Source organism: Dryobates pubescens, chromosome Z (assembly GCF_014839835.1).
Source record: "Dryobates pubescens isolate bDryPub1 chromosome Z, bDryPub1.pri, whole genome shotgun sequence".
NCBI lineage: Eukaryota > Metazoa > Chordata > Aves > Piciformes > Picidae > Dryobates > Dryobates pubescens.
This window is the reverse complement of record NC_071657.1, coordinates 77,130,938-77,158,812: the sequence shown is the minus strand read 5'-3', so window position 1 is coordinate 77,158,812 and position 27,875 is coordinate 77,130,938. Positions and strand designations below refer to the sequence as shown.

Here is a 27,875-nt window from a genome sequence, read left to right as displayed (position 1 = left end):
CCTGGGGAAGAGGAGGCTCAGGGGAGACCTTATTGCTGTCTACAGCTACCTGAAGGGAGGTTGTAGCCAGGTGGGGGTTGGTCTCTTCTCCCAGGCAACCAGCACCAGAACAAGAGGACACAGTCTCAGGCTGCACCAGGGGAAGTTTAGGCTGGAGGTTAGGAGGAAGTTCTACACAGAGAGAGTGATTGCCCATTGGAATGGGCTGCGGGGGGAGGTGGACTGGAGGTGTTTAGGAAGAGACTTGATAGGGTGCTTGGTGCCATGGTTTAGTTGATTAGGTGGTGTTGGATTAGCTGATAGTTTGGACGTGATGATCTTGAAGGTCTCTTCCAACCTGGTCTGGTCCATTCCATTCCATTCCATTCCATTCCATTCCATTCCATTCCATTCCATTCCATTCCATTCCATTCCATTCCATAGACTGGAATAGAAAAGCATAAACATTTATGCCTGGAACTATAATAATTTCTTCCCCCCTCCCCCCATTTTATAAATCCTAAGAGACAGATTGTACCATGAGTGTTCCTGTAGGTTATCCTAAGCATTGCAACAACATGCAGGTTGCTAAGTAGCCTTTTTTGATGCAACTTCTTGCTTCTGTTCATGATAATGTTATCAAAACATCTTTTGCATGAACTTCTATGGTGTTTTTTGATGTGGTTTGGTTAGTTGGCTTTGATTTTTTTTTTTTCAGTTGAATTTTATCAGTTCAAAAGTTACCAGAAAAGAAGGTTTTAATCTTTTTGGTGTTTATTAACACAGGGAAGTGCTGAGGTATCAGTCATGACCACATGAATGTTTCAGCAGGCCATGGGAAATTTTCCCAACATTTCCTTTTTGGCAGGCCAGCCTTCATGAAATAAAATGGAATATTTGTTTCATTATGGGAGGAAGCATAACAGTGAAAATGTCTGTGGGAATTACACTGATTAAAATCTTTCTGAAAAGTAAGCACTCCCCTGAATCACAGAATGTTAGGGGTTGGAAGGGACCTCGGAAGCTCATCCAGCCCAACCCCCCGCCTTGCCAGAGCATGATCACCTAGAGCAGGTCACACAGGAACACATAGAATACATAGAATACATAGAATAAACCAGGTTGGAAGAGACCTTCAAGATCATCGCATCCAACCCATCAACCAATCCAACACCACCTAGAATACATAGAATACATAGAATAAACCAGGTTGGAAGAGACCTTCAAGATCATCGCGTCCAACCCATCAACCAATCCAACACCACCCAAACAACTAACCCACAGCACCAAGTACCCCATCAAGTCTCCTCCTGAAAACCTCCAGTGATGGCGACTCCACCACCTCCCCAGGCAGCCCATTCCAATGTGCAATCACTCTTTCTGTATAGAACTTTTTTCTAACATCCAGCCTGAATCTCCCCTGGTGCAGCCTGAGACTGTGTCCTCTTGTCCTGGTACTGCTTGCCTGGGAGAAGAGACCAACATCCGTCTGTCTACAACCTCCCTCCAGGTAGTTGTAGAGAGTAATAAGGTCACCCCTGAGTCTCCTCTTCTCCAGGCTAAGCAACCCCAGCTCCCTCAGCCTCTCCTCGTAGGGCTTATGTTCCAAACCCCTCACCAACTTTGTTGCTCTTCTCTGGACTCGTTCCAGCAAGTCAACCTCCTTCCTAAACTGAGGGGCCCAGAACTGGACACAGTACTCGAGGTGCGGCCTAACCAGTGCAGTGTACAGGGGCAGAATGACCTCCCTGCTCCTGCTGGCCACACTGTTCCTGATGCAGGCCAGAATGCCATTGGCCCTCTTAGCTGCCTGGGCACACTGCAGGCTCATGTTCAGTCTACCATCGACCAGCACCCCCAGGTCCCTCTCAGCCTGACATCTAGGTGGGTCTTGACTATCTCCAGAGAGGGACACTCCACAAGCCCCCTGGGCAGCTGTTCCACTGTTCTGTCTCCCTCACAGAGAAACAATGCTTGCTCCTGTTTCCATGGAACTTCCTATACCTCAGCTTCCACCACTGCCCCTTGTGCTGGCATTGGGCATCACCCAACAGAGCCTGGCTCCAGCCTCTGGGCACTCACTCTGCACATCTTTATCAACAGGAATAAGATCACCTCTCAGGCTCCTCCTCTGCAAGCTACAGAGCCCTCAGCTCCCTCAGGCTCTCCTCATAAGGAAGATGTTCCACTCCATCATCTTTATGGCTCTGTTCTGGACTCTCTCAAGCAGTTCCCTGAGGTCCTTCTTGAACCAAGGGGATGTGTCCTCAGCAGGGCAGAGTAGAGTGGGAGGAGAACCTCTCTAACCTACTGACCACATCCCTTCTAATCCACCCCAGAATGGCTTTGGCCTTCTTGGCCACCAGAGCACATTGCTGGCTTGTGGTCAACCTCCCACCCACTAGGACCCCCAGGTCCTCTTCCCCTTCACTGCTTTCTAGCAGGTCAGTCCCCAACCTGTCCTACTCCATGGGGTTGTTCTTTCCCAGGTGCAAGACTCTCCTCTTGCCCTTGTTGCATTTCATTCCACTTCTCCCTACCCAACTCTCCAGCCTGTCTTTTTTTTTACCACTCAAAAGTGTACATCAGGACCTCTGCTCAACACAGGTTTCCAAGTGATGTGACAGACTATACCGAATGTCCTATGCCTTTAGCAGTATAATGAATATACACAATAATAACAAGGTAGTACTGTGTTAATGTTTCTGTCTTCAAGAAAGTAGGGATAATTGTGTCATTAATTTTTGCAACAAACACTCTGTTCCTAGTAATATCCATGTAAACTGACTCTGAAAGCAGATCTCCATGAACATGGGGATCTCAAGCATAAGTAACGTGAGGTTTAAAGATAATTTCGCTTTATAGCTTAGCAGTTTAATTTAACCAATCTCATTGTCATTTTATGGCTGTTCCATATGCTCTATGAGATAAATTGAAACTGTGCTTGTTAGGAATTGATAGGAGTTAGAAGATCATCCTTCAACATACTCACAGTAATCTTAGGCAATGGAAAATGATATATGGAGACAGCAACCCTCATTTTGATGCTCTGCTTTCCACAATAATGCTGTATCAATATGACAGTGCTTACACTATCAGTTCCATTACAGCACTTGGTTTGTAACTGTTTGTCCATTGATGCAGCCACTTAAAAAGCAGTCTCTCCACATGACTGTTACTCCTAAAAACTGTCATTAGCTTCATACATCAAAGCACCTAGGAGTTCTCAAGCTGAGACTGTCTCTCTGCACTGAGAATGCTCACCAAAAGGTATTGCTACTCAGGAAAAGCACTCCAGTGGGGACACAGATAACAGAACATTTGTTTATGAAAAACAAACCAAACCACCTCTCCTGTAACAAGGAGAAGCTATTTTAGTGAAACCATTTTCCCTGGCATAATGGTATATAAGTAGCAGTAACCACAAGCAGTGATGCTACCTGGAGAAGAGTAGACCAGGGGAAAATTTCTCAGTGCTCAGCAAGAGCTGAAGGGCCTGTGGAGGGCAAAGGATGGGGCCAGACTCTTGTCAGTGGTGCCCAGTGACAGCACCATGGGCAACAGGCACAGACTGGAAGCCAGCAGGTTCCATCTGAACAGGAGGAGAAACTTCTTCAAGGTGAAGGTGCCAGAGACCTGTAGCAGGCTGCCCGGAGAGGTTGTGGAGTCTCCTTCTCTGGAGAGATTCCAGTCCCCCCTGACCACTGTCATCCTAGACAAGCTGCTGTGGGCGCCCTGCTGTAGCAGGGGGGTTGGTCTAAGGTGATGTCCAGAGGTCCCTGCCAGCTGCCACCATGCTGAGATTGTGGGATGTGCCTGCAAAGGCTAAAGTTACTCCTTGTGGGGGACTAAAGATATCTTTCCCGAAAATTTAGTCTATTTTACAGAAGTCCATATGAGCATAATAATCAGATATTTTTTTCTTCAGAGAAAGGTCATTTTTTCCCTTTCAGCTTTCATATTCCAGTTTTTGTTTAGTACTTCAGTGATTATATTATTCTGTTTATATCATCTATGGAAGAAGAATTAGTAGAGTCCTGTTATATGCTAGGACACTGTCTAAGTTCTTGTGTCACAAACTGCTAGAGATGATGAAAATGGTCTGAGAAATATGAACTTTACTTTTTTGGTTTGTGGTTTTTTTTTTTAATTCTTGATTTCTATTTTTTGTCATCTCCTAATCACCACCATTAACCTGGAGACTTCATCTGACCAGGAACAGCTATTCTAATGTGCTTCCAATAGGCTGATTTCCAGCAGAAGAGTTAAGTATTTTCTGGTTAGGTCCAATAATGTCTCAAGATTAGTATCTGAGTACCTAAAACATGAGTTGTATTCCTCACCATATCATTGGTTTAACAGGGCCAAGTGCTGGGTCCTGTGCTTGGGTCACAGCAACTCCATGAAGGCTCTAGGCTTGAGGAGAGTGACTGGAAACTGCCCAGCAGTAAAGGACCTGGTGATGTCAGTTGACAGAACATAAACCAGCTCAGGTAGCCAACAGCTTTCTGACCTGGATCAGCTATAGTGTGGCCAGCAGGACTGGGGATCTAAGTGCTGGGTCCTACACATTGGCCACAGCAACCTCATGCAGTGCTACAGGCTGGGGTCAGAGTGGCTGGAGAGCAGCCAGGCAGAAAGGGGCCTGGGGGTACTGGTTGATGGTAGGCTGAACATGAGCCAGCAGTGTGCTCAGGTGGCCAAGAAGGCCAATGGCATCCTGGCCTGCATCAGGAACAGTGTGGCCAGCAGGAGCAGGGAGGGCATTGTGCCCCTGTACTCAGCACTGGTTAGGCCACTCCTTGAGTCCTGTGTCCAGTTCTGGGGCCCTCAGTTTAGGAAAGATGTTGAGTTGCTGGAAGGTGTCCAGAGAAGGGCAACGAAGCTGGGGAGGGGTTGGGAGCACAGCCCTATGAGGAGAGGCTGAGGGAGCTGGGGTTGCTTAGCCTGGAGAGGAGGAGGCTCAAGGGAGATCTTATTGCTCTCTACAGCTACCTGAAAGGAGGTTGTAGCCAGGGGGGAGTTGGTCTCTTCTCCCAGGCAACCAGTACCATAACAAGAGGACACAGTCTCAAGCTGCACCAGGGGAGGTTTGGTCTGGATGTTAGGAAGATGTTCTTCACAGAAAGAGAGATTGCCCTTTGGAATGGGCTGCCCAGGGAGGTGGTGGAGTCACCGTCATTGGAGGTGCTTAGGAAGAGACTGGATGGGGTGCTTGGTTGCATGGTTTACTTGATTAGATGGTGTTGTGTGATAGGTTGGACTCAATGATCTCAAAGGTCTTTTCCAACCTGGTTAATTATATTCTAAATGATTGTCCCCCCTGTAGGGAGTGCTGATGAGGACTCCCCTTGAGTACTTGAATATATTTTTGTATGACAAAGGCCTGGAGTTGCTGGAGCATGTCCAGAGTAGGGCAATGAAGCTGCTTAAGGCTCTGGAAACCAGGGCTGGTGAGGAGCAGCTGAGGTGCTTGGGGTTGTTGAGTGTGGAGAAAAGGAGGTTGAGCAGAGGCTTTCTTCTTACCTGAAAGGAGGTGGTTGTGAGGTGGCTGTTGGTCTCTTCTCACAAGTCACAATATATAGGACAAGAAGAAATGGCCTCAGGTTACACCAGGAGAGGTTTAGGTTGATTAGGAGAAGTTCCCTCACTGCAAGAGTGGTCAGGCATTGAAACAGGCTGCTCAGGGAGGTGGTGGAGACTCCATTCCTGGAGGTGCTCAACAAATGTGTGGCACTTGGGGAAGTGGTTTAATGGCCATGTTGGGTTGATGGTTGGAATCAGTGCTCTTAGAGGGCTTTTCCAACCAAAACAATTCTGTGATTGTGTGGTTAAGATTTAGTGTTCCACAGGATGTGTCAAAAGCACACATGGAGCATGGAACCAGTTAACAGCAGTAAAGAGGCAAAAAGCATGAAGTACTGAACTGTGATTTGCTTGTTGTGTGCCAGGTCTGGTGTTCCTCATTTATGCTGGGTGGTGCACAGATGTGGCTGGATTTTCCCACTGACTGAATGTGATTTTAGGGCAATTTGTGCTCCCATTACCTGTGGATAGTGTCAGTAGACATCTTCTGGGTTGATGCATCAATTTCTTCCCCAAAAATTCAGCTTTTTTACAGCACTGAACTTAATAAAGTGTATTTGTACCTAAACCTTAAGGATTACAGAATCACAGAATCACAGAATCACCAAGGTTGGAAGAGACCTCAAAGATCATCAAGTCCGACCTGTCACCACAGACCTCATGACTAAACTGTGGCACCAAGTGCCACATCCAATGCCCTCTTGAACACCTCCAGGGATGGTGACTCCACCACCTCCCTGGGCAGCACATTCCAATGACGAACGACTCGCTCAGTGAAGAACTTTCTCCTCACCTCAAGCCTAAACTTCCCCTGGCACAGCTTGAGACTGTGTCCTTTTGTTCTGGTGCTGGCTGCCTGGGAGAAGAGACCAACTCCCTCCTGGCTACAACCACCCTTCAGGTAGTTGTAGAGGGCAATGAGGTCTCCCCTGAGCCTCCTCTTCTCCAGGCTAAACAATCCCAGCTCCCTCAGCCTCTCCTCACAGGGCTGTGCTCAAGGCCTCTCCCCGGCTTTGTTGCCCTTCTCTGGACACATTCAAGTGTCTCAATGTCTTTCCTAAACTGAGGGGCCCAGAACTGGACACAGGACTCAAGGTGTGGCCTAAGCAGTGCAGAGTACAGGGCACAATGACCTCCCTGCTCCTGCTGGCCACACTATTCCTAATGCTGGCCAGCCTGCCATTGGCCTTCTTGGCCACCTGGGCACACTGCTGGCTCATGTTTAGGCAGCTGTCAATCAGCACTTCTAGGTCCCTCTCTGTTTGACAGCTCTCCAGCCACTCTGACCCCAGCCTGTAGCTCTGCATGGGGTTGTTGTGGCCAAAGTGCAGCACCTGGCACTTGGGTTTGTTGAATACCATCCTGTTGGGACTCCGCCCATCTGTCCAGTCGGTCGAGGTCCCTCTGCAGAGCCCTTCTGCCCTCTAACTGACTAACATCTGTTCCCAACTTGGTGTCATCTGCAAATTTGCTGATGACTGACTCAATTCCCTCATCCATATCATCAATAAAGATATTGAACAGGATGGGGGCCAGCACTGATCCCTGGGGCATACCACTGGTGACTGGCTGCTAGCTGGATGTGGCACCATTCACCACCACTCTCTGGGCTGGGCCCTCCAACCAGATTACATGAGGGCCAAAAAGGCATTTAGCACTTTAAATGGCTTTTTGTTATTGTGCTTTTGAGAGTAAAACTCTTTAAATACTTTAGGCACATTTTTCACATCAAAGTTTAATGTTTTGCTTCACAGTTTTTAAAACTTCAGCTAATTTCCTTTCTAAAAAAAAAAAAGGGAAATCAAAGTCTCATTCACCCTACATTAATAGGAAATGATAAAATTTTAGATACTAGCCTACATAGTGAGAATAATTTTAATCCTATTCAGCAGAAGTCTTTTACATTATATTTTTTTCAGAGGTATACAAATTACTAAACATTTGATGTAAAAAAAAAAAGAATAAGTACTTATAATTAACCAAGTGTTGACAAAATCCTTAAAAGGAATAGCAGCAATTTTGAGACCATGTTTATCTGCAGCAGACTGTAAGGGAACAGGGTGAAAATATTCAATCAAAGCCAGTTTTAGGCCAATGTTTACTTTATTGGGATCAAAGGATTAAGTAAAACTAACAGACTTACCATGATTTGTACCTACTGGAGGGGGTCCACTGAAACATATCCACCTAATCCCCTTAGTAGTGTTGGGACCAATTACCAAAACACCTGGGCTGGAGAAGGCTGTGGGCTACTCATAGCTTGTAGTTTGTTGGCTGCCACACAGAATCAAAGGGTGTTCAAACTCCAAGAGAGTTGGAAGGAACCTCTGGAGATCATCCAGTCTAACCACCCATGCCAAGCCAGGGTTGCTTAGAGATCACACAGGAGCACATTGAAATGAGTTTGGAATGCCTCCAGAGATGGAGACTTCACCACCTCTCTGGGTAGCCTGCTTCAGGGCTCAACCACCCTTAAATTAAAGAAGTTCCTCCTCATGGTTAATGGAACTTCTTATGTTCCAGTTTATGCCAGTTACCCCTTGTCCTGTCACTGGGCACCACTGAACAAAAACTGGTGCCAGCCTCCTGGCACCCAATCAGCATTGATGAGATCCCTCCATAATCTGCTCTTTTCCAGCCCAAAAGTCCCAATTCTCTCAGTCTTTCCCCATCAGAGATGTTCCAGTCCTCTCAGCATCTTTGTAGGCTTTTGCTGTCCCCTCTCCAGCAAGTCTTTGCCCCTCTTGAACTGGGGAGCCTAGAACTGGCTCCAGTACTCCAGATGTGACCTTATCAGGAGACAGCAGAGTGGGAAGAGAACCATCCTCAATCTGCTGGCCACACTCGTCTTGATGCACTCCAGGATGCCATTGGCCTTCTTGTGCACAGGGGCACAATGCTGGCTCATGGTCATCCTGTTGTCCACCAGGATTCCCAGGTCTGTTTCCCCAGTGCTGCTCTCCAACAGATCACAAGCACAGCTTCCTGTTGGCACAGGCCAACAACAGTAGCCCCTTTCACAGTGCACAATTCTGTGATCTCTTGGGTAGCTCTGGATGAGATAGATCAGCAGACCACAACCAAATTGGCTTTCATAATCTCTCAGGACTTAAGGTGCATGAACAGGGGATTTAGTTTCATAGTCATGAGAACAGGTTTTGCAAGTTCAAAAGACAGTATTCCAACCTTTTGTCAAGCCTAGAATTGGTATTTATGTTTGGCCTGTCCCATCAGGAAACCTTGAGTGGGCCAGAGGCAGAGAGGGTGGTTTCTCTGTATGCCTGCCTGATGAAGGATCACAGGCTCACAGAACATTAGAGGTTGGAAGGGACCTCCAGAGATCACAGAATCACAGTATCACCAAGGTTGGAAGAGACCTCAAAGATCATCAAGTCCAACCTGTCACCAGAGACCTCATGACTAGACCATGGCACCAAGTGCCATGTCCAATCCCCTCTTGAACACCTCCAGGGATGGTGACTCCACCACCTCCCTGGGCAGCACATTCCAATGGCGAACGACTCTCTCAGTGAAGAACTTTCTCCTCACCTCGAGCCTAAACCTCCCCTGTCACAGCTTGAGACTGTGTTCTCTTGTTCTGGTGCTGGTTGCCTGGGAGAAGAAACCAACTCCATCCTGGCTACAACCATCCTTCAGGCAGCAGTAAGGTCACCCCTGAGCCTCCAGGCTAAACAATCCCAGCTCCCTCAGCCTCTGCTCATAGGGCTCATGCTCAAAGCCTCTCCCCAGCCTTGCTGCCCTTCTCTGGACATGTTCAAGAATCTCAATGTCCTTCTTAAACTGAGGGGCCCAGAACTGGACACAGTACTCAAGGTGTGGCCTAACCAGTGTGGAGTACAGGGGCACAATGACTTCCCTGATCCTGCTGGCTACACTATTCTTTATTGAGATCATTGCGTCTAAGCCCCCTGCCAGAGCAGGACCATAGAATCCAGCACAGGTCACACTGGAAAGCAACCAGACAGGGCTGGAAAGGCTCTAGAGAAGGAGACTCCACAACCTGTCTGGGGAGCCTGTTCCAGTGCTCCGTCACCCTTACAGTAAAGAATTTCTTCCTCATGTTGAGGTGGAACCTCCTGTACTGTGTTTCCACCCTTTGCCCCTTGTCTTATCACAGGGCACAAGCGAGCAGAGGTTGTCCCTGTCCCTTCCTTCCTAAACCCCAGCCCTCAGATATTTATAGACATTGTTTAGATCTCCTCTTGGTCTCCTCTCCAGACTAAACAGCCCAAGGACTCCCAGTCTCTCCTCACCAGGCAGTGCTCCAGTCCCTTCATCATCCTCATAGCTCTCCATTGGGCTCTCTCCAGCAGATCCCTGTCCCTCCTGAACTGGGGAGCCCAGAACTGGATGCAATATTCCGGGTGTGGCCTCACTGGGGCAGAGTCGAGGGGGAGAAGAACCTCCTTGGATCTGCTGGACACACTCATTCTGAATGCCCCCAGGATCCCATTTGCCTTCTTGGCCACCTGGGCACATTGCTGTCCACCAGGGCACTTGTCCACCAGTACTCCCAGGTCCTCAGCAGGGAAGATACTTGTTTCAGCACACTTTGCTGTGGGCTCAGGAAAGATGAAAGACTTTTGCCTCCATTTTACAGAAGATTTTTTACAGGCCACTCAATGTATTGATAAGTTTTAAAAGCTTTTTTATCTGATAGCATTTCCTGTAGTTACTAAATTTGGTTTCTGAAGTTAATGCAGATGTAAAATTGTGGTGACTTAATTTTGATTTACATGGTTTACCTCGTGTCTTTTAAAAGTAGAACAAATATACCTCTAAAGCTTGATGAGTACAATTAAGGATGAGAAAACAAGGTGTCAAACCCAAGTAATTTAGGATTTGTATAGTCATAGTTTGGGAAACAATAGATGTAAGTTTTTTTTCTGACATTCAAAATGCCACATTTTTCTGCACTTAGATTCTTGTGGTTGTCCTTGCATTCTGTAATGATAGTTGATGTAGTTCTGATATGATTATTGCTGTTACATTGTTGGTTGTTTTTTTTTTAGTGCAGTATTTTAAAGGCACAAAAGGCACAAAGAAGCAAAACCTATCACAGATGATACATCTTGATGACATCCTCAGGAAAAGTTAACTTCTCTCCTTTGTGCTTCTTGTATGTAATTTAAAAATAAAAGGAAAGCACAGGCTGATGTTTATCTTTGAACTTAATTTAGTGTGATCATTTGCTGATGTTTTTCCCACTGTTTTTCCTTTTTTTTTTTGCTGTGAATGTCAACTGAAACTAGCAGATGCAGTTCCCAAAGGTGGTGTGGGTGACACTGATTTACTTTACTGCTGCTGATCAGACTGAGACAGCTCACAGGAATTTAGGGTACATTGCATAACATCTGTAAAAGAATAGCATGCAAATCACTCAATAAAGGAGCAAATCCAGTAAGAAGTCAAATAAATTCTTCTTCTACATCCTGAAAACAGTACTGCAGGCAGAAGTAAATGACATGCACAGACACAGAATGGTCCTTTCATCACTTCTTCCTTCTGACAAATTTGTATGGATTAGTAGTGTTTAAGTTGTTTGGGTTTTTTTAGTTATTATTTAAAGCAGATTATATTTTTAATGATAATATGCACTCACCCAGAATGGCATTTTATGGAAAATGAATCTTTACATACAGAGTGGTGGTGGTAAATTAATTAATTAATTAAAGCATCTATTTTCAATACAGAAACAGAAAGAAAGAAAGAGAAAAAGAGAAAAAGAAGGAAGGGAAGGAAGGAAGGAAGGAAGGAAGGGAAGTAGGGGAAGGAAGGAAAGGAAGGAAAGGGAAGGAAGGAAAGGAAGGAAAGGGAAGGAAGGGAAGGAAGGAAAGGAAGGAAGAAAGGAAGGAAGGAAGGGAAGGAGGGGAAGGAAGGAAAGGAAGGAAAGGGAAGGAAGGAAGGAAGGAAGGAAGGAAGGAAGGAAGGAAGGAAGGAAGGAAGGAAGGAAAGAAGGGAAGGAGGGGAAGGAAGGAAAGGAAGGAAAGGGAAGGAAGGAAGGAAAGAAGGGAAGGAAGGGAAGGAAGGAAGGAAGGAAGGAAGGGAAGGAGGAAAAGGAAGGGAAGGAAGGAAGGAAGGAAAGAAGGGAAGGAAGGAAAGGAAGGAAGGAAGGGAAGGAGGAAAAGGAAGGGAAGGAAGGAAGGAAAGAAGGGAAGGAAGGAAAGGGAAGGAAGAAAGGAAAAGGAAGGAAGGAAGGGAAGGAGGAAAAGGAAGGAAAGGAAGGAAGGAAGGAAAGAAGGGAAGGAGGGGAAGGAAGGAAGGAAGGAAAGGAGGAAAAGGAAGGAAGGAAGGAAAGAAGGGAAGGAAGGAAAGGGAAGGAAGGGAAGGAAAGAAGGGAAGGAAGGGAAGGAAGGAAGGAAGGAAGGGAAGGAGGAAAAGGAAGGAAAGGAAGGAAGGAAGGAAAGAAGGGAAGGAGGGGAAGGAAGGAAAGGAAGGAAAGAGAAGGAAGGAAGGAAAGAAGGGAAGGAAGGAAGGAAGGAAGGGAAGGAGGAGAAGGAAGGAAGGAAGGGAAGGAGGAAAAGGAAGGAAAGGAAGGAAGGAAGGAAAGAAGGGAAGGAGGGGAAGGAAGGAAGGAAGGAAAGGAGGAAAAGGAAGGAAGGAAGGAAGGAAAGAAGGGAAGGAAGGAAAGGGAAGGAAGGGAAGGAAAGAAGGGAAGGAAGGGAAGGAAGGAAGGAAGGAAGGGAAGGAGGAAAAGGAAGGAAAGGAAGGAAGGAAGGAAAGAAGGGAAGGAGGGGAAGGAAGGAAAGGAAGGAAAGGGAAGGAAGGAAGGAAAGAAGGGAAGGAAGGAAGGAAGGAAGGGAAGGAGGAGAAGGAAGGAAGGAAGGGAAGGAGGAAAAGGAAGGAAAGGAAGGAAGGAAGGAAAGAAGGGAAGGAGGGGAAGGAAGGAAAGGAAGGAAAGGGAAGGAAGGAAGGAAGGAAGGAAGGAAAGAAGGGAAGGAAGGAAGGAAGGAAGGAAGGAAGGAAGGAAGGAAGGAAGGAAAGGAGGAAAAGGAAGGAAGGAAGGAAAGAAGGGAAGGAGGGGAAGGAAGGAAAGGAAGGAAAGGGAAGGAAGGAAGGAAGGAAAGAAGGGAAGGAAGGGAAGGAAGGAAGGAAGGAAGGAAGGGAAGGAGGAAAAGGAAGGAAGGAAAGAAGGGAAGGAAGGAAGGAAGGAAGGAAAGAAAGAAAAATCAAACTTTATTCAAGGCTACTAACCAAAAAAACAAAATAAAATAAAATAAAATATTTTAAAAACAAGATAATTTTTCCACTTCTTTAAAAAATGGAGGTCTTTAAAACAAGAGAGGCAAGTGGCACTTCCATCAGCAGGGTTGTTGATGGCTTGATGTATTGAGAATGGAAAGCAAGATGATCAAAAGTATCTGGCACTGAAATAAACCTGTAAAAAGCTGAGTTTCTTCTAACCCTGACAGAAGGAACTAAATTTTCATTTGTGTTAAAGCTGGCATCCCTGATCACCTGCAGGAACATAAATGGAATAGCAAAGGTGCTCCACAATGAAGTTCAAATAGTGCTGGAGAGTCACTTTGCACTTCAGTAAACCAGAGCTGGCATCAGTGCCAGAAATGAGGCTGATGGGAGGCCTCGAGCACAAGCCCTATGAGAAGAGGCTGAGGGAGCTGTTTAGCCTGGAGAAGAGGAGGCTCAGGGGTGACCTCATTGCTCTCTACAACTACCTGAAGGGTAGTTGTAGCCAGGAGGGAGTTGGTCTCTTCTCTCAAGCATCCAGCACAAGAAGACACAGTCTCAAGCTGTGCCAGGGGAGGTTTATGCTCGAGGTGAGGAGAAAGTTCTTCACTGAGCGAGTCATTCGTCATTGGAATGTGCTGCCCAGGGAGGTGGTGGAGTCGCCGTCCCTGGAGGTGTTCAAGAGGGGATTGGACGTGGCACTTGGTGCCATGGTCTAGTCATGAGGTCTGTGGAGACAGGTTGGACTTGAAGATCTTTGAGGTCTCTTCCAACCTTGGTGATACTGTGATACTGTGATTCAGTGTGATTGTTGGCTCTGTCTGTACCAAACCTAGATCTGCTTAGATCAAATCAATACTTAGTTTTCTACCTGAAAATGTATAAAATACATGCTTTTAAGAAAAATAGTTCTGAAACACTGAAAGGGTATGGGCTTTTTTTGCAGAACAATTATGTAGAGCTGGATTTTTCTAGCTGGGTAGGTGTTTTTTCTAGGAAACCATATACAATTAGATTGTTTCTGGATATACTGCTTTAATAATTTCTTTTATTCTCATGTAAGCTTCCACATAAATAGAAATAAAACAATTTTGGATATTCAGTTTTTCTTGTGATTTCTAGGGTTTGGGTTGTGGGTTGGTTGTTGTTTTTCTGGTTTTGGATGTTGTTTTTTTCCCAGCTAAAATCCCTGTGAAAACCACACCAGCCACACCTGATTTCATAAACAGGGTTATGATTCTAGATGACTGCTGAGGAATGGATCATCAGCCTTTTGAAAACAAACTCTGTTTCCTTTCAAGTATTCTAATGACAAAAACAAGAAAGAAAAGATCTGCTTTCTCAGCACAACTGACTCCAAAGTTCTTTTCAGCATTTTCCTCTGATGTCAATGGGTCTTTAAGAAGTCATTAATATATGTTATGTATTATAAAACAACTGCTGATTGCTAAAGGAGCAAAATGACACATTCACCTTTGAATGTGGTAGTTGATTCAGTTTATATTCTCAGCTTTAGCTAATTAAGCACCACAGACCAGATCTGAGGTTGGATGATGCCTTATTCACGACTTTATTAAAAAGCACAAGACTATCTATCTGAGGGTTGAGGCAGTACTTTACTGAGGGTGGCCTGGAGGAAATTATTTTAGCTCTAGCTTGACTATATTTAATGTTAATCCTGCCAATTCAGGCCTCATTCTGTAGGAGTAATCTATGAAGAAGAAGAACTAATGTTACAGTAATTTGAAATACATTTTCTTTTGAGGTGTAGAATAGATATAAAATGCTTTTTTCTCCAAGCCATGAAAAAATAAAATCCTGTAATTTTTTGTTTTGTTTTGTTTTTAGCATAGAACAGTGTCTTAGAGACCTGCAATCAGAAGTGAATGAAATATGTACAGATGAAACGCTACACAGCACAGCTGACTGCCTTCAGTGGCTACACAACTGCAGTTTCAGTTCTCTCAGACCTTCTGCTACACACCATGGAGACCTGATGGAGTTTCTTAGGACCCTGGTAAAAAAATTAGTAATAAATTGGTTTATTGAAGACTTTAATGCCTGTGTAAGCTGGTTGTATGGTGGAGGGGTGGTGTTGGTGCTTGAGGTTAATTAGTTTTCTCATTTCTTTATTCACTGTGGTGAAAACAGTGCAGAAATTTTATGATAAGGTTTAGTGCTGTTTTTTTTTCATGTTCACAGCAGGGAGTCATGTTTCCTTTTGATCATGCCTTAAACAGACAAACTTGGGACAAAAATCATTCCACTGATACTTCCACATGTTCAGCGCTGCTAGGACTGTTTTATAAGCAGGTGTTGGTTAAAAACCACCTGATGTTACTGTCTGCACCAAGGCTGTTATTGTAGCTGCTTGTTCTTCACTTCCATCAGTATGAATTTAGCACACCTAATAGAGGTTTTTGTCTTTTATGCTTTATTTAAGCATTAACTTCCTACCTGCTTCTCCAGTTAGAATTGTGGGAGTGACATCCACTGTTAGAACAACTTGTACAACAAATTCTGTAACCAGAGGTCAGTTTTCACTTCATTTTGCTTGCTTCATTCCCACCATTTTAGAAGGCAAATTTTAATCCACATTTTGTATTAAAAGGTAACCTTGGAGTGTATGTGTGGAAATGGAAGTCTAGAAGGTTGAGTTGGATAGGCAAGTGAAGGAATAATTCAGCCAATGACAGCCTGGAAGTTTATAGATAAACCGTGTATATCTGTATCTATATCTATATCTATGTCTATATCTATATCTATGTCTATGTCTATGTCTGTATCTATCTATATATATACATACATGTGTATGTATGCCTTTATACAACAAGTAAGCAAACCAGCACCAGAACAAGAAGACACAGTCTCAAGCTGCACCAAGGGAGGTCTAGGCTGGATGATAGGAAGAAGTTCTTCATAGAAAGAGAGAGTGGCCATTGGAATGTGTTGCCCAGGGAGGTGGTGGAGTCACCATCACTGGAGGTGTTTAGAAAGAGACTGATTGGGGTGCTTGGTGCCATGGTTTAGTTGATTAGGTGGTGTTGGATGATAGGTTGGACTCGATGATCTCAAAGGTGAGATCTCAATCATATCTAAGATGATTGAGTCCAACCATCAACCCAACAGCACCATGGCCACTAAACCCATGTCCCCACATGCCATGGCCACACATTTCTTGAACAGCTCCAGGGATGGGGATTCCACCACCTTCCTGAGCAGCCTCTTCCAATGTCTGACCACTCTTGCAGAAGACAAGTTGTTCCTTATGTCCATCCTAAGCCTTCCCTGGCACTATTTGAGGCCATTTCCTCTCCTTCTATCACCTGATACTTGGAAGAGACCAACCCTCACCTGATTGCACCCTCCTTTCAGGGAGCTGAAGGGAGCAATAAGGTCTCCCTTCAGCCTCCTCTTCTCCACACTAAACAGCCCCATGTCCCTCAGCTGCCACTCCCTAGCCCTGCTCTCCAGACCCTTCCCCAGCTTTGTTACCCTTCTCTGGACACTCTCCAGCCCCTCAATGTCCTTCTTGGAGTGAAGGGCCCAAACCTGAACTCAGGATTCAAGGAGTAGCCTCACCAGTACTCAGCACAGGGGCACAGTCCCTGCCCTAGGGATTGTGACGCCGACTTATGAAATCTTTTGTTATTCCTCTTAGTTTAATTAGATCCTTGCCTAAACCTCCTCTGCAGACAGTGTGTCCATGATGCCTGCTCCCTGCTTTCTTTGCTCCCCAAGGCCTATCCCAGCCGTGTACCTGAACACCAGATGGCGACATTTGTTTGGGAAACACCAAAATGTCCCCACCTCTGGTCTGTCTCACACAAAATAAGCTTTTTAGCTCTTCAGCTTCCCATGAGAGCACTGCCTGCACGATGGGCTGGCTGTGGGCTGCAGATTCTCGTTAAGCCTTGGGAAAGGCTCAGTGGCAGGCTTCTAAAACAGCAAGCGCTGTGTGTGAAACCTTGAACCCTCAGTTCTGCATGGCTTATCAGGAAAACATCTGTGGAGCTCAGGAACTGGGACAGCTGTTTCCAGCCTCATACCTTCTGAGATAATCCCTCCTGCTGCACAGTTGAGAGTAGAGATGAAAAGTTTGTACAGGGATATACTAGAGGGTGTCCAACAGAGGCTGCAAGGATGGTGAAGGAACTGGAACATCTGTCTGACGAGGAAAGGCTGAGAGGCCTGGGGCTGCTTAGTCTGGAGAAGAGAAGGCTCAGAGGGATTCTTATGAAGGTTTACAAATACCTGAAGGGTGAGGGAGAAGAAGAAGGGCCCAGGCTTGAGTACAGGGTTCACTTTTGAGTCTCTCACTCCAAGAAGCACATTGAGGGGGCTGCAGCAGGTCCAGAGAAGGGTGACAACAAAGCTGGTGAAGGGTCTGGAGAACAGGGCTGGGGAGGAGCAGCTGAGGGACCTGGGGGTGTTTAGTCTGGAGAAGAGGAGGCTGACAGAAGACTTCATTGCTCTCTACAGTTCCCTGAAAAGAGGTTGGGGTGAGGTGGGGGCCAGCCTCTTCCCCAGGTAACAAACGATAGAATGAGAGAAAATGGTTTTAAGTTGCCCCAGGGAAGGTTTAGTTGGGTACTGGAAAAAATTTCTTCCCAGAAAGGGTTCTCAGGAACTGGAACAGGCTGCCCAGGGAGGTGGTGGAGTCCCTGTCCCTGGAGGTGTTTAAAAGGTGTTTGGATGAGGTGCTTAATGATACGGTTTAACAGCTGTTTACAGGGAGGTGTTAGGCTATAGTTGGACTTGATGATCTTAAAGTCATAGAATCATAGACTGGTTGGGGTTGGAAGGGACCTCCACACATCAAGTCCAACCCCCTGCCAAAGCAGGTTAACTAGGGGAGCCCACACAGGATCACAGACTCACAGGATGTTAGGGGTTGGAAGGGACCTCCATACATCATCGAGTCCAACTTCCCTGCTAGAGCAGGACCATAGAACCTAGCACAGGTCCCACAGGAGTGCATCCAGATGGATCTTGAAAGTCTTCAGAGGGGACTCCACAACCTCTCCAGGCATCCTTCTGCAGGGCTCCAGCATCCTCACACCAAAGAAATTTTTCCTCACGTTGAGATGGAACCTCCTAGGTTCCAGTTTGTATCCATCTTGAGGTCTTATCCAGCCAAGTGGTTCTATGATTGAATAATTCATGAACTCACAGAAGTAGTGTGAGGTTCTGAGACCTGCAAATATTAATTATGTGAAATTTCACAGAATCATAGAATAGTTTGGATGGGAAGGGACCTTTAAAGAGCATCTAGTTACATCCCCCTGCCATGTGCAGGGACACCTTCCATTAGACCAGGTTGCTCAAGGCCCCATCCAATCTGGCTTTGAACCCTGCTGGGCTTGGAACCTCCAGAGCTTCTTTATGCTTCTCTGTTCCAGTGCCTCACCACCCTCATGATGAAGAATTTAATTCTAGTCTTTAATCTAAGTCAGGCTTCTTCCAGGTTGAAGATATTACATCTTGTGCTGTTACTCCATGTCTTTGATAAAAGTCCCTCTCCAGCTCTCCTGTAGCCCCTTCCAATCCTGGAAGGCTGCTGTAATGTCTTGATGGAGCCTTCTCATCTCCAGGCTGAACAGCCCCAACACTCCCAGCCTGGCCTCACAGCAGAGGGCTTCCAGCCCTGCCAGCATTGCTGAGGCCTCCTCTGGCCCTACTCCACCAGGTCCCTGTCTGTGCTGAGCACTCCAGAGCTGCCTCAGCACTGCAGGGAGGTCTCAGCAGAGCACAGCAGAGGGGCAGAATCCCCTCCCTGCCCCTGCTGCCCACACTGCTGGCGATCAGCTCAGGATAGGGCTGGCTCTGAGATGGGAGTTCATGGTGCTGGTTCTTCCTGAGCTTGTGCTCACACAACACCCCTAAATCCTTCTCCTCAGGGCTGCTCTGTGCCCTGCCTGGATTTGTGCTTGGGTTTACCCTGACCCAGGTGCAGAACCTTGCACCTGGCTTTGCTGAAGTTCATCGTCCCACCTGTCCAGCCTGTTCATGTTCCTATGGATACCATCCCTTCCCTCCAGCATGTTGACCACACCATCATCCACATATTTTCCAAGGGTGCCTCAATCTCCCTGCCCATGTGTCCAGCAAAGCTGTTAAACAGCAGTGGTCCCAGTACTGATCCCTGACTGACATCACTGTCACTCGTCTCTGTGTTCTCCTCCTGTGCACTGTTTTGTGATTCTAAATAGGTAAAAGCTGACTATGGACATGAACACATCTTCATCCAATTCTGATCCTGCTTAACTAATGAAAATATCTCTCTCTTTTTTTTGTTTTAAACAAAATATTTATATGACTGGATTTATTCACTGACAGGAGAGGTAGTAGTCTATGGCAGGCAGTAGTCCAGTTGGTAAACCAGAATTTGTTCCCTGTACATTATTGTCACCAACTTTCTGTGCTCATAAGGGAACTTTTCATGCTTCTCTAAAACCTTTGGATACTAATTTGGATCTTTTTTCTTCTGAACAGTTGTGGCATCACCTTTTGAAGTATTTTTACAGATTAATTTTCAAATGGAGAAGTCTGTGTCAATACAGGCAGTGTTCAAAGAGATTGGATGACACTGTGTTTTCAGAGCTTCAAAGTTCACTTCAGGGGCTCTTTTTCTGAGTAACAAACACTAAGTCTGAGATGGCATCTGCAAGCTCCCTGTTTTTAAAGCTGTGGTTTAAGTTGTAAAGGGCTTGAAACAATACTTAGGTTCTTACTGGCTTTCATGAATAAAAATGTTTCTGCCTAACCTTGAAAAACAGCAGTAGGGATTTGCTTGGAAGACAGTTTGGATCCATCATCCAAAGGCATCAGTTACATTCAGTGTTTTGACAGCTTCTCTTGTTTTGTTCAGAATACAGCATTTGAGCAGGAGTCATTAAAAAAATTAACCTTTAAACTCTAGAAGTCTGCCTGTAGTGACTTTGACACAGTAGTTAGTGATTAGGATTTCAGTTTACACACTGAGAGACATTCTCTTTGGGGACACAAAACTTCATAAAATACTTCAGGAGATAATACAGGAAAACCAGATCAGCCTTAATTGTGTGCTTGATGATATGCCCGATTTAAGATTTTAAGCAATTGTACAGATTTCTGTCTATGCTTTTATAGGATGATATTTGACTGACAATTTCCTTTATTGCTCTCTCTCACAAATGTGTTTCCTGCTTGTAAGTAAAATAAATAAATAAATAAATGAAATCATGGGAAGCATTCTGAAATAAAGATGTAAAATGGAAGAAGAACATCTAGTCTGTTATTTTTAAGACTTCCCTTTATGGGAGGCAATGATGCTCTCTGTCTTCTCTTCAGAATTAGCTACTTTGGTGCAAGTCTTTTTATTCTTCGTCATGAAGCACTCCAGAGCAAAGGGTTATAGGAAAGTTAAACTCTTCTTTTCTCCCACAAGAGCACAACAGTTTTGAATCACCCAGGACAGAAAATAGAGTTCTGATATAGAAAATTTCTGTGACCTAAGGTAAAGGTGGAAAAAAATGAATCCCACTGAAGTTTTTATCTTAAATTTGAAGTTTTTATCTTAAATTTTGTCTTTTCTTTCTCCTTTTTTTAAAATACACATATACATTTACAAATTGTCTACTTGTAAAAGCTTGCTATACTAGAAAACATTTTGTATTGGATATTATTTAACCAATAGCATACTCAAATTTTACCTATTTCTCTCTTTCAAAATGGGAAAAGAAATAAAACTGATTCTTTCCTCAGAAAAGCAGAGCCACAAAGGTGATGAAGGGAGTGGAACATCTTCCTTATGGGGAGAGCCTGAGGGAGCTGAGGGCTCTTTAGCTTGGAGAGGAGGAACCTGAGAGGTGACCTAATTCATGTTGATAAAGATGTGCAGGGTGAGTGCCCAGAGGCTGGAGCCAGGCTGTGCTGGGTGATGCCCAATGCCAGCACAAGGGGCAGTGGTGGAAGCTGAGGCATAGGAAGTTCCATGGAAACAGGAGGGAGGAAGAATTTTTTCCCTCTGAGGGTGACAGAACACTGGAACAGGCTGCCCAGGGGTGCTGTGGTCTCCTCTGGAAATGTTCAAGACCTGCCTGGATGTGTTCCTGTTTGATCTGCCCTAGGTGATCCTGCTCTGGCAGGGGGATTGGACTGGGTGATCTTCCGAGGTCCTTTCCAGCCCCTAACATTCTGTGATTCTATAATTCTGTGACTCTCTGACACTTCAAGTTAAATAAATCAGTAGCTCTGAAGATGGAAGATTGCCAACAATTTCTTTACCAGTCATGTTTGATAGTATGGAGTATGGCTGCGAGCCCAAGGAGAAGACATGAATGGAAGTAACTCCCCTTGTGTGACTTGCCACAATATCTTCCTCTGTTGGAGAGCAGGTCTTTACAAATAAAATTGATGAGCCTAGGACTGTGGCAAAACCCACAGCAGGAAAAATGCTGAGGGTGTGGGAAATGGGTTTATTGCAGGGAAGTTGTTTGTGGTTTTTTTTCCTCTGAGAAAGGAAAGAGTTTTGGTATCCAGTGACCATGGGACTTTGGGGTTGTCTGTAGGATGGGTATGCCTTGCTCTTGCAAATGACTCACCTCGTACATACAATGGGAAAACTGCAGAGTGCTGTTTACATTTGTATCCTCCTGGGCCAAGTGAAAAGCATTGAGCTGTGACAAGAGGACCTGCTATTTGCTGTGTAGCCTCTTGAACATGAAACAGAGATCCTGGCCCTGGGCTGAGGGGGAGCTCCTCAGGCTTAGGTGGAGTGGGAGCAGCAGAAGCATCCATGTTGCTTCACCTGCCTTCTTTTTCTCCAACCCATATAGCTGTGATATAGTTATATTGTTAATATATCAGCCTGCATCTCAGTTTGACAGGATACACAGCTTCTTATTCTTCTGCCCTATGAGATCTGAGCCTGTTCAGTCCTTAACAAGTTTTCAATTTTAGTTCTGTAAGGGGATCCTGGGAAGATTTTTATCCTTAGAATGGTCTTTTTGATGGTTGCCTGCTGAGCCAGAATGCAGAAAGCAGCAATGTTTCATTTTATAAATTCCCATCTTGGTTTGATGGGCAAAACCTGTCATTATCTGCGTAGATCTTGAGTAATTTTTCATACCATTTCCTTTCAAAGATGTGCATGTGGACCACAACAAACAGGCTGCCAAAGCTTAGCTAATGAGCTTCCCAGAGATTTCCTTTGAATTCTGGGTTAGAATTGGTTGAGAAAAGAGGTGGAGGGTGTGAGAAAGATGAATTTTGAGTTCTTGTAGTAGGTAGACAGGTGATGAATTGGCACATAAAATAATGGGAAAACAGAATTTGTTAACAAAACAAATTCTTTACCTGGAGACTACCAGAGCCCTGAAGCAGGCTGCCCAGAGAGGATGTGGAGTCTTCTTTTTCTGAAGAGATGCAAAACCCCTGGACATTGTGGTCCTGGACACGCTGCTGTGGGTGCTGCTGCCTTAGCCAGTGGGGTTGAACTGGATGATCTCCAGAGGACCCTTCCAATCCCCTTCCAACCATGCTGGGATTCTGTGGCTCTGGAGTTTTAATGTTTGTTACGGCAGAGCTTCACAAGAGACTGCTACTTTCTCAGCTACAACATGAGCCAGTGCCACTTGCAGCTCACTGAACATTAAGGCCTTGCAGTAGGTGTCTCCTGATAGTGAAAGAAGTTTCTCACCTCAATTTTCTATCAACCTACCTTAGTCCTTACAAATAAGCTGGGATTCTGGGACTTCTGTTTATGTAGCAATTTGTTGGAGGCTCAGCTGCTGGTAAGGTAATGAGCAAGGGAAACAATTGGAACTTAACACGAAGCTGTTCATGTTATGAGCCAGAATTAACCAAACAGAATTAACCAAACATTTCTAAAGTACTGTTTGATTTACTTTTTTTTTTTTTTTTTGTTAGCAAAGCTTGCTGAAGAATGAGCAAAATCAAGAAGAAATGATACTTCACTTCCTTCTGGATCTCTCCAGTCAGTGTGGTGTCTTGTTTCCCTGTACCCCAAGTGGGACATCTTTTGAGTTAACCTCTTCCCTTCATGCCATTGAGGATGATTCAGCCATGGATGTGAAATCTCTCTGGGATGATGTGAGGTTGCATCTTCGACGATTTTTAGTCAACAGGCTGCAGAGTCAAGAGGAAAGAAGCAGCCACACCTCACAACAGCAAATGGAGTTTAAAACTCAGTGCATTCAGCAACTTCTGTTTCTCTATCCTGAGTCAGAAGTTTTAATGAAGTATCAACACATGCAGAACAAACTGGTGAGTGATCTTCTGCAGAACTGCATCTTGTCGAGTTGTGGTGAGACCAATTTTGACAAGGTGGTTCATGGCTACCAAAGTTCTGTACCCACGCTGTGCACCATGATAAAAGAGGATCTGTATATACTAAGTGGAACTATTGATCCTTCTTCATCACTGAAGTTCATTAATGAAACTTACCTGGATACCATCACTGAAGAAATGACAGTTCTCCTTGAAAGACTTTGTGAGCTGCAGTTCAAAGAAAATGCTCTACATGTAGTTAAGGCAAGCAAGATTTCAAAGAAGCACAGAGGAACAGTTCATGCTGTGGGTTAGTAGCATTCCTTTATGTTCATTGTACTTAGATATTATTTTAATTATGCTACTTTCCTTTCATTATTTCCTATGGAGAGGTTATTAATTAGGGTTTTATGTTTTAACCATATTGCTGCCTGAGATTATAAATTACAGCTTTATGTTTAAACCATATTACTGCAGTTGTACAGACTGTGTCAGAATTGTGATGAAAAAGGTTTTAAAGTGAGGGAGAGTGTCTTATGCTTATGGATACAGATACCCCATTACAATTCACTGGGTAACATGGCCATATGAGAGAAGCTTTCCTCAGTCTGACTTACTCCAACTGTTGAAATACATAGCAGGGTGGGAACTATGTCATCCAGGTTTTAGAAAACAAACTCTCCAGTCTTCCACCCCCACTGTTTTAAATTTTTAGAAGATTATAGAATAGTCCATACAATAGAATCATAGAATGGTTTGGTTTGAAAGGAACCTCCAAAGGACATCCAGTCCAACCCCCATGCAGTCAGCAGGGACATCCTCCACTGGACCAGGTTGCTCAGAGCCTCATCAAGCCTGACCTTGAATATCTCCAGGGCTGAGGCCTCAACTACTTCCCTGGCTAGCCTGTTCCATTGTTCCAGAACCCTCATGGTGCAGAACTTGTTCCTAACATCCAGTCTGAATCTGCTCTTCTCTAACCCGCCTGGTGGATGTGGGGAGGCCTGTGGATGTAGTCTACCTGGACCTCAGCAAGGCCTTTGACACCGTTCCCCATAGCACACTCCTGGCCAAGCTGTCAGCCCATGGCTTGGATGGGAGCACACTGCAATGGGTTAGGAACTGGCTGGAGGGCCGAGCCCAGAGAGTGGTGGTGAATGGTGTCACATCCAGCTGGCAGCCAGTCACCAGTGGTGTGCCCCAGAGATCAGTGCTGGGCCCTGTGCTCTTTAACATCTTTATTGATGATCTGGATGAGGGCATTGAGTCCATCATCAGTAAATTTGCTGATGATACCAAGCTGGGGGCAGGAGTTGATCTGCTGGAGGGTAGAGAGGCTCTGCAGAGGGACCTCGACAGGCTGGACAGATGGGCAGAGTCCAAGGGCATGAGACTGAACACATCCAAGTGCTGGGTTCTACACATTGGCCACAGCAACCCCATGCAGAGCTACAGGCTGGGGTCAGAGTGGCTGGAGAACAGCCAGGCGGAGAGGGACCTGGGGGTGCTGGTGATTGGTAGACTGAACATGAACCTGCAGTGTGCCCAGGCAGCTAAGAGGGCCAATGGCATCCTGGCCTGCATCAGGAACAGTGTGGCCAGCAGGAGCAGGGAGGTCATTCTGCCCCTGTACACTGCACTGGTTAGGCCACACCTTGAGTCCTGTGTCCAGTTCTGGGCCCCTCAGTTTAGTAAGGAGGTTGACTTGCTGGAACGAGTCCAGAGAAGAGCAACAAAGTTGGTGAGGGGTTTGGAACACAAGCCCTACGAGGAGAGGCTGAGGGAGCTGGGGTTCCTTAGCCTGGAGAAGAGGAGACTCAGGGGAGACCTTATTACTCTCTACAACTACCTGAAGGGAGGTTGTAGACAGACGGATGTTGGTCTCTTCTCCCAGGCGGCCAGTACCAGAACAAGAGGACACAGTCTCAGGCTGCACCAGGGGAGGTTCAGGCTAGATGTTAGGAAAAAGTTCTATACAGAAAGAGTGATTGCACATTGGAATGGGCTGCCTGGGGAGGTGGTGGAGTCGCCATCACTGGAGGTTTTCAGGAGAAGACTTGACAGGGTGCTTGGTGCTGTGGGTTAGTTGCTTGGGCGGTGTTGGATTGGTTGAGGGGTTGGACGCGATGATCTTGAAGGTCTCTTCCAACCTGGTTTATTCTATGTATGTATTCTATTCTATATATGTATTCTATTAGTCTCTCATCCTATCACTGCAAGCCTTTGAAGCAGTCCCTCCCCAGCCTTCCTACAGGCCCACTTCAGGTACTGGAAGGTCCCTTTTAGGCACCCCCAGAGCCTTCTCTTCTCCATGCTGAACACTCCCAGCTCCCTCAGCCTGCCCTCACAGCTGAGGTGCTCCCAACCCCCTGATCATTTTCATGGCCCTCCTCTGGACCCTCTCCATCAGGTCAATGTCCTTCCTGTACTGCAGTCTTCAGAGCTGGACACAGTACTCCAGGTGAGGTGTCCCTGGAGCAGAGGGGCAGGATCCCCTCTCTCCATCTCTGGTCATGCTGCTTTTGGTGCAACCCAGGCTGCCAGTGCCCATTGCTAGCTCATGTCCAGCTTTTCATCCACCAGCACCCCCAAGTCCTTTTCTGCAGGGCTGCTTTCTATCACCTTCCCCAGCCTGTATTGATAGTGAGGATTGTTCCAAGCCAGGTGCAGGACTTGTTGATCCTCAGGAGTTTCACCTGAGCCACCCCTGCAGCTTGTCCACGTCCTTCTGGATGACGTCTAATCTTTCCAGCATATCAACAGGACCACTCATCTTGGTATCTTAATAATGTGTTCATGAAATTCTGTGAAACACAAACAGATCCATAGAGCAGAACTGATTCAAAAAAGGTTACTCATGAGGTTCAACAACACCACGTGCAGGGTCCTGCAGCTGGGTCAAGGCAATCCCAGGCACAAATCCAGGCTGGGCAGTGACTGGCTGGAAAGCAGCCCTGAGGAGAGAGACTTGGGGGTGCTGGTGGATGAGAAGCTCAACATGAGCTCTCAGTGTGCACTTGCAGCCCAGAAAGCCAATCACATCCTGGGCTGCATCAAGAGAAGTGTGGCCAGCAGGCCAAGGGAGGTGATTCTCCCCCACTACTTAGCTCTGGTGAGACCCCACCTGGAGTGCTGTGTCCAGTTCTGGAGCCCCTATTACAAGAGGGATCTGGAGGTGCTGGAAGGTGTCCAGAGAAGGGCCATGAGGATGAGCAGAGGGCTGGAGCACCTCTCCTGTGAGGACAGACTGAAGGAGTTGGGGCTGTTCAGTCTGGAGAAGAGAAGGCACTGAGGTGACCTAATTGTGGCCTTCCAGTATCTGAAGGGGGCCTACAAAAAGGCTGGGGAGGGACTTCTGAGGCTATCAGGTAGTGATAGGACTAGGGGGAATGGAATGAAGCTGGAGGTGGGGAGATCCAGGCTGGATGTGAGGAGGAAGTTCTTCCCCATGAGAGTGGTGAAGCCCTGGAATGGGTTGTCCAGGGAGGTGGTTGAGGCCCCGTCCCTGGAGGAGTTTAAGCCCAGGCTGGACAAGGCTCTGGCCAGCCTGATCTAGTGTGGGGTGTCCCTGCCCATGGCAGGGGGGTTAGAACTAGATGATCCTTGTGGTCCCTTCCAACCCTGACTGATTCTATGATAATACTATGATACTATGGAGATTCTGATTCTAGTAAAAATTAAATCAAACTTTCCTATTCTTGTGGAAGTACAGTTAATGCTACCTGGTGATTTCTTCTTGTTCTGTGGAAGTTAAGGCAGGAAAGGACCTAGTGTGTCTGACTTGCTAATTTCCAAAGGGAGGAATCAGAGCTTTAGGAAGAAAAACATGCAGAATGGAAACTTTTCATAACATAATTGCATGATTGTATGTAATTGCTTTTTCACCACAGACTTTTGAGCACTCCTCTATGCAAGAGCTGTTTGTTTAAAATAGAGCCTTCTGTAAAGGTGAAGTAGTTTGCAGACTGAAAACATTAAGGGTGAAAAATACAGAAACAGAGGGATAAGGCTTTGGATTGTACCAGGTGCACAAAGAATGATGAGTGAGGTGGTGACTTGCCAGGCCTGCACAGATGAAAATTACGCTCTTGTGAGTATTAAAATCAATATCCATGTAAATGTAAGTTAACTGGAAGTTCCACTGGAAGAAATGCAGAAATAATTCTTCAAAAGGAGCTGAAATACAGAGGAATGTGTGGAACCTGTGAAACAAGGAGTAAGGGAGAAGGCATGCAGACAAATAATGTGACAGGATAAGAAGTTCAATGAAAAGCTGATGTAGTAGTAGGATGGAGTGTTGGAGGGAAACAAGAAGAGTGTCAGAGTTCTGTTGTGTTATTAAGTAAATAACAAGACATTTACAATTTTGACAGGTTCTGTAGTGAGATGGGAGTCAGTAAAAGCATTCACTGACAAAAAAAATCTAAAAGTGATGTGTAGGGAACTAGAAGTTTGTAACTTCATTTTTCTTTTCCATTTTCAAACAGCTCACCAAGATAGGGCAGGTTCAGTTTTTTCCATTTCACATCTCAGTCATGGACATTTAAGTGATTGTAAGTGTGGCTACTCTAAAAGCTCACACTTTGACTCCTTCTGGATTACAAGGAGGAAGAGAATAGTCCTTCAATCTATTGAAATAGTAATTTCTCTCCTTTAATTTTCTTGCCACAGGTCTTTACATGTTTTTTTCTGGTCAGCACATCTCTCAGGGCAGTTTTCCAATGCAGAGTTCTGTTGTATGTTCAAAAGAACCAGAGAAAGATGGCAATACACAAAGTAAATCAACTTGTAACTTCTAAACCCTTAGCTGCATGCAATTAATTTAAAAG

General features: G+C 45.5%; 1 protein-coding gene across 1 annotated transcript in view; it reads left to right on the top strand.

Moving 5' to 3' along the window:
• The window catches only part of KIAA0825 (KIAA0825 ortholog), a 347,912-nt gene that overhangs the window by 27,426 nt on the left and 292,611 nt on the right, over positions 1–27,875 (top strand). The window contains exons 3-4 of the mRNA XM_054177960.1: positions 14,623–14,791; positions 22,687–23,356. Coding sequence (XP_054033935.1) covers positions 14,623–14,791; positions 22,687–23,356 — 839 coding nt within the window. The remainder of the gene's footprint in view (positions 1–14,622; positions 14,792–22,686; positions 23,357–27,875) is intronic.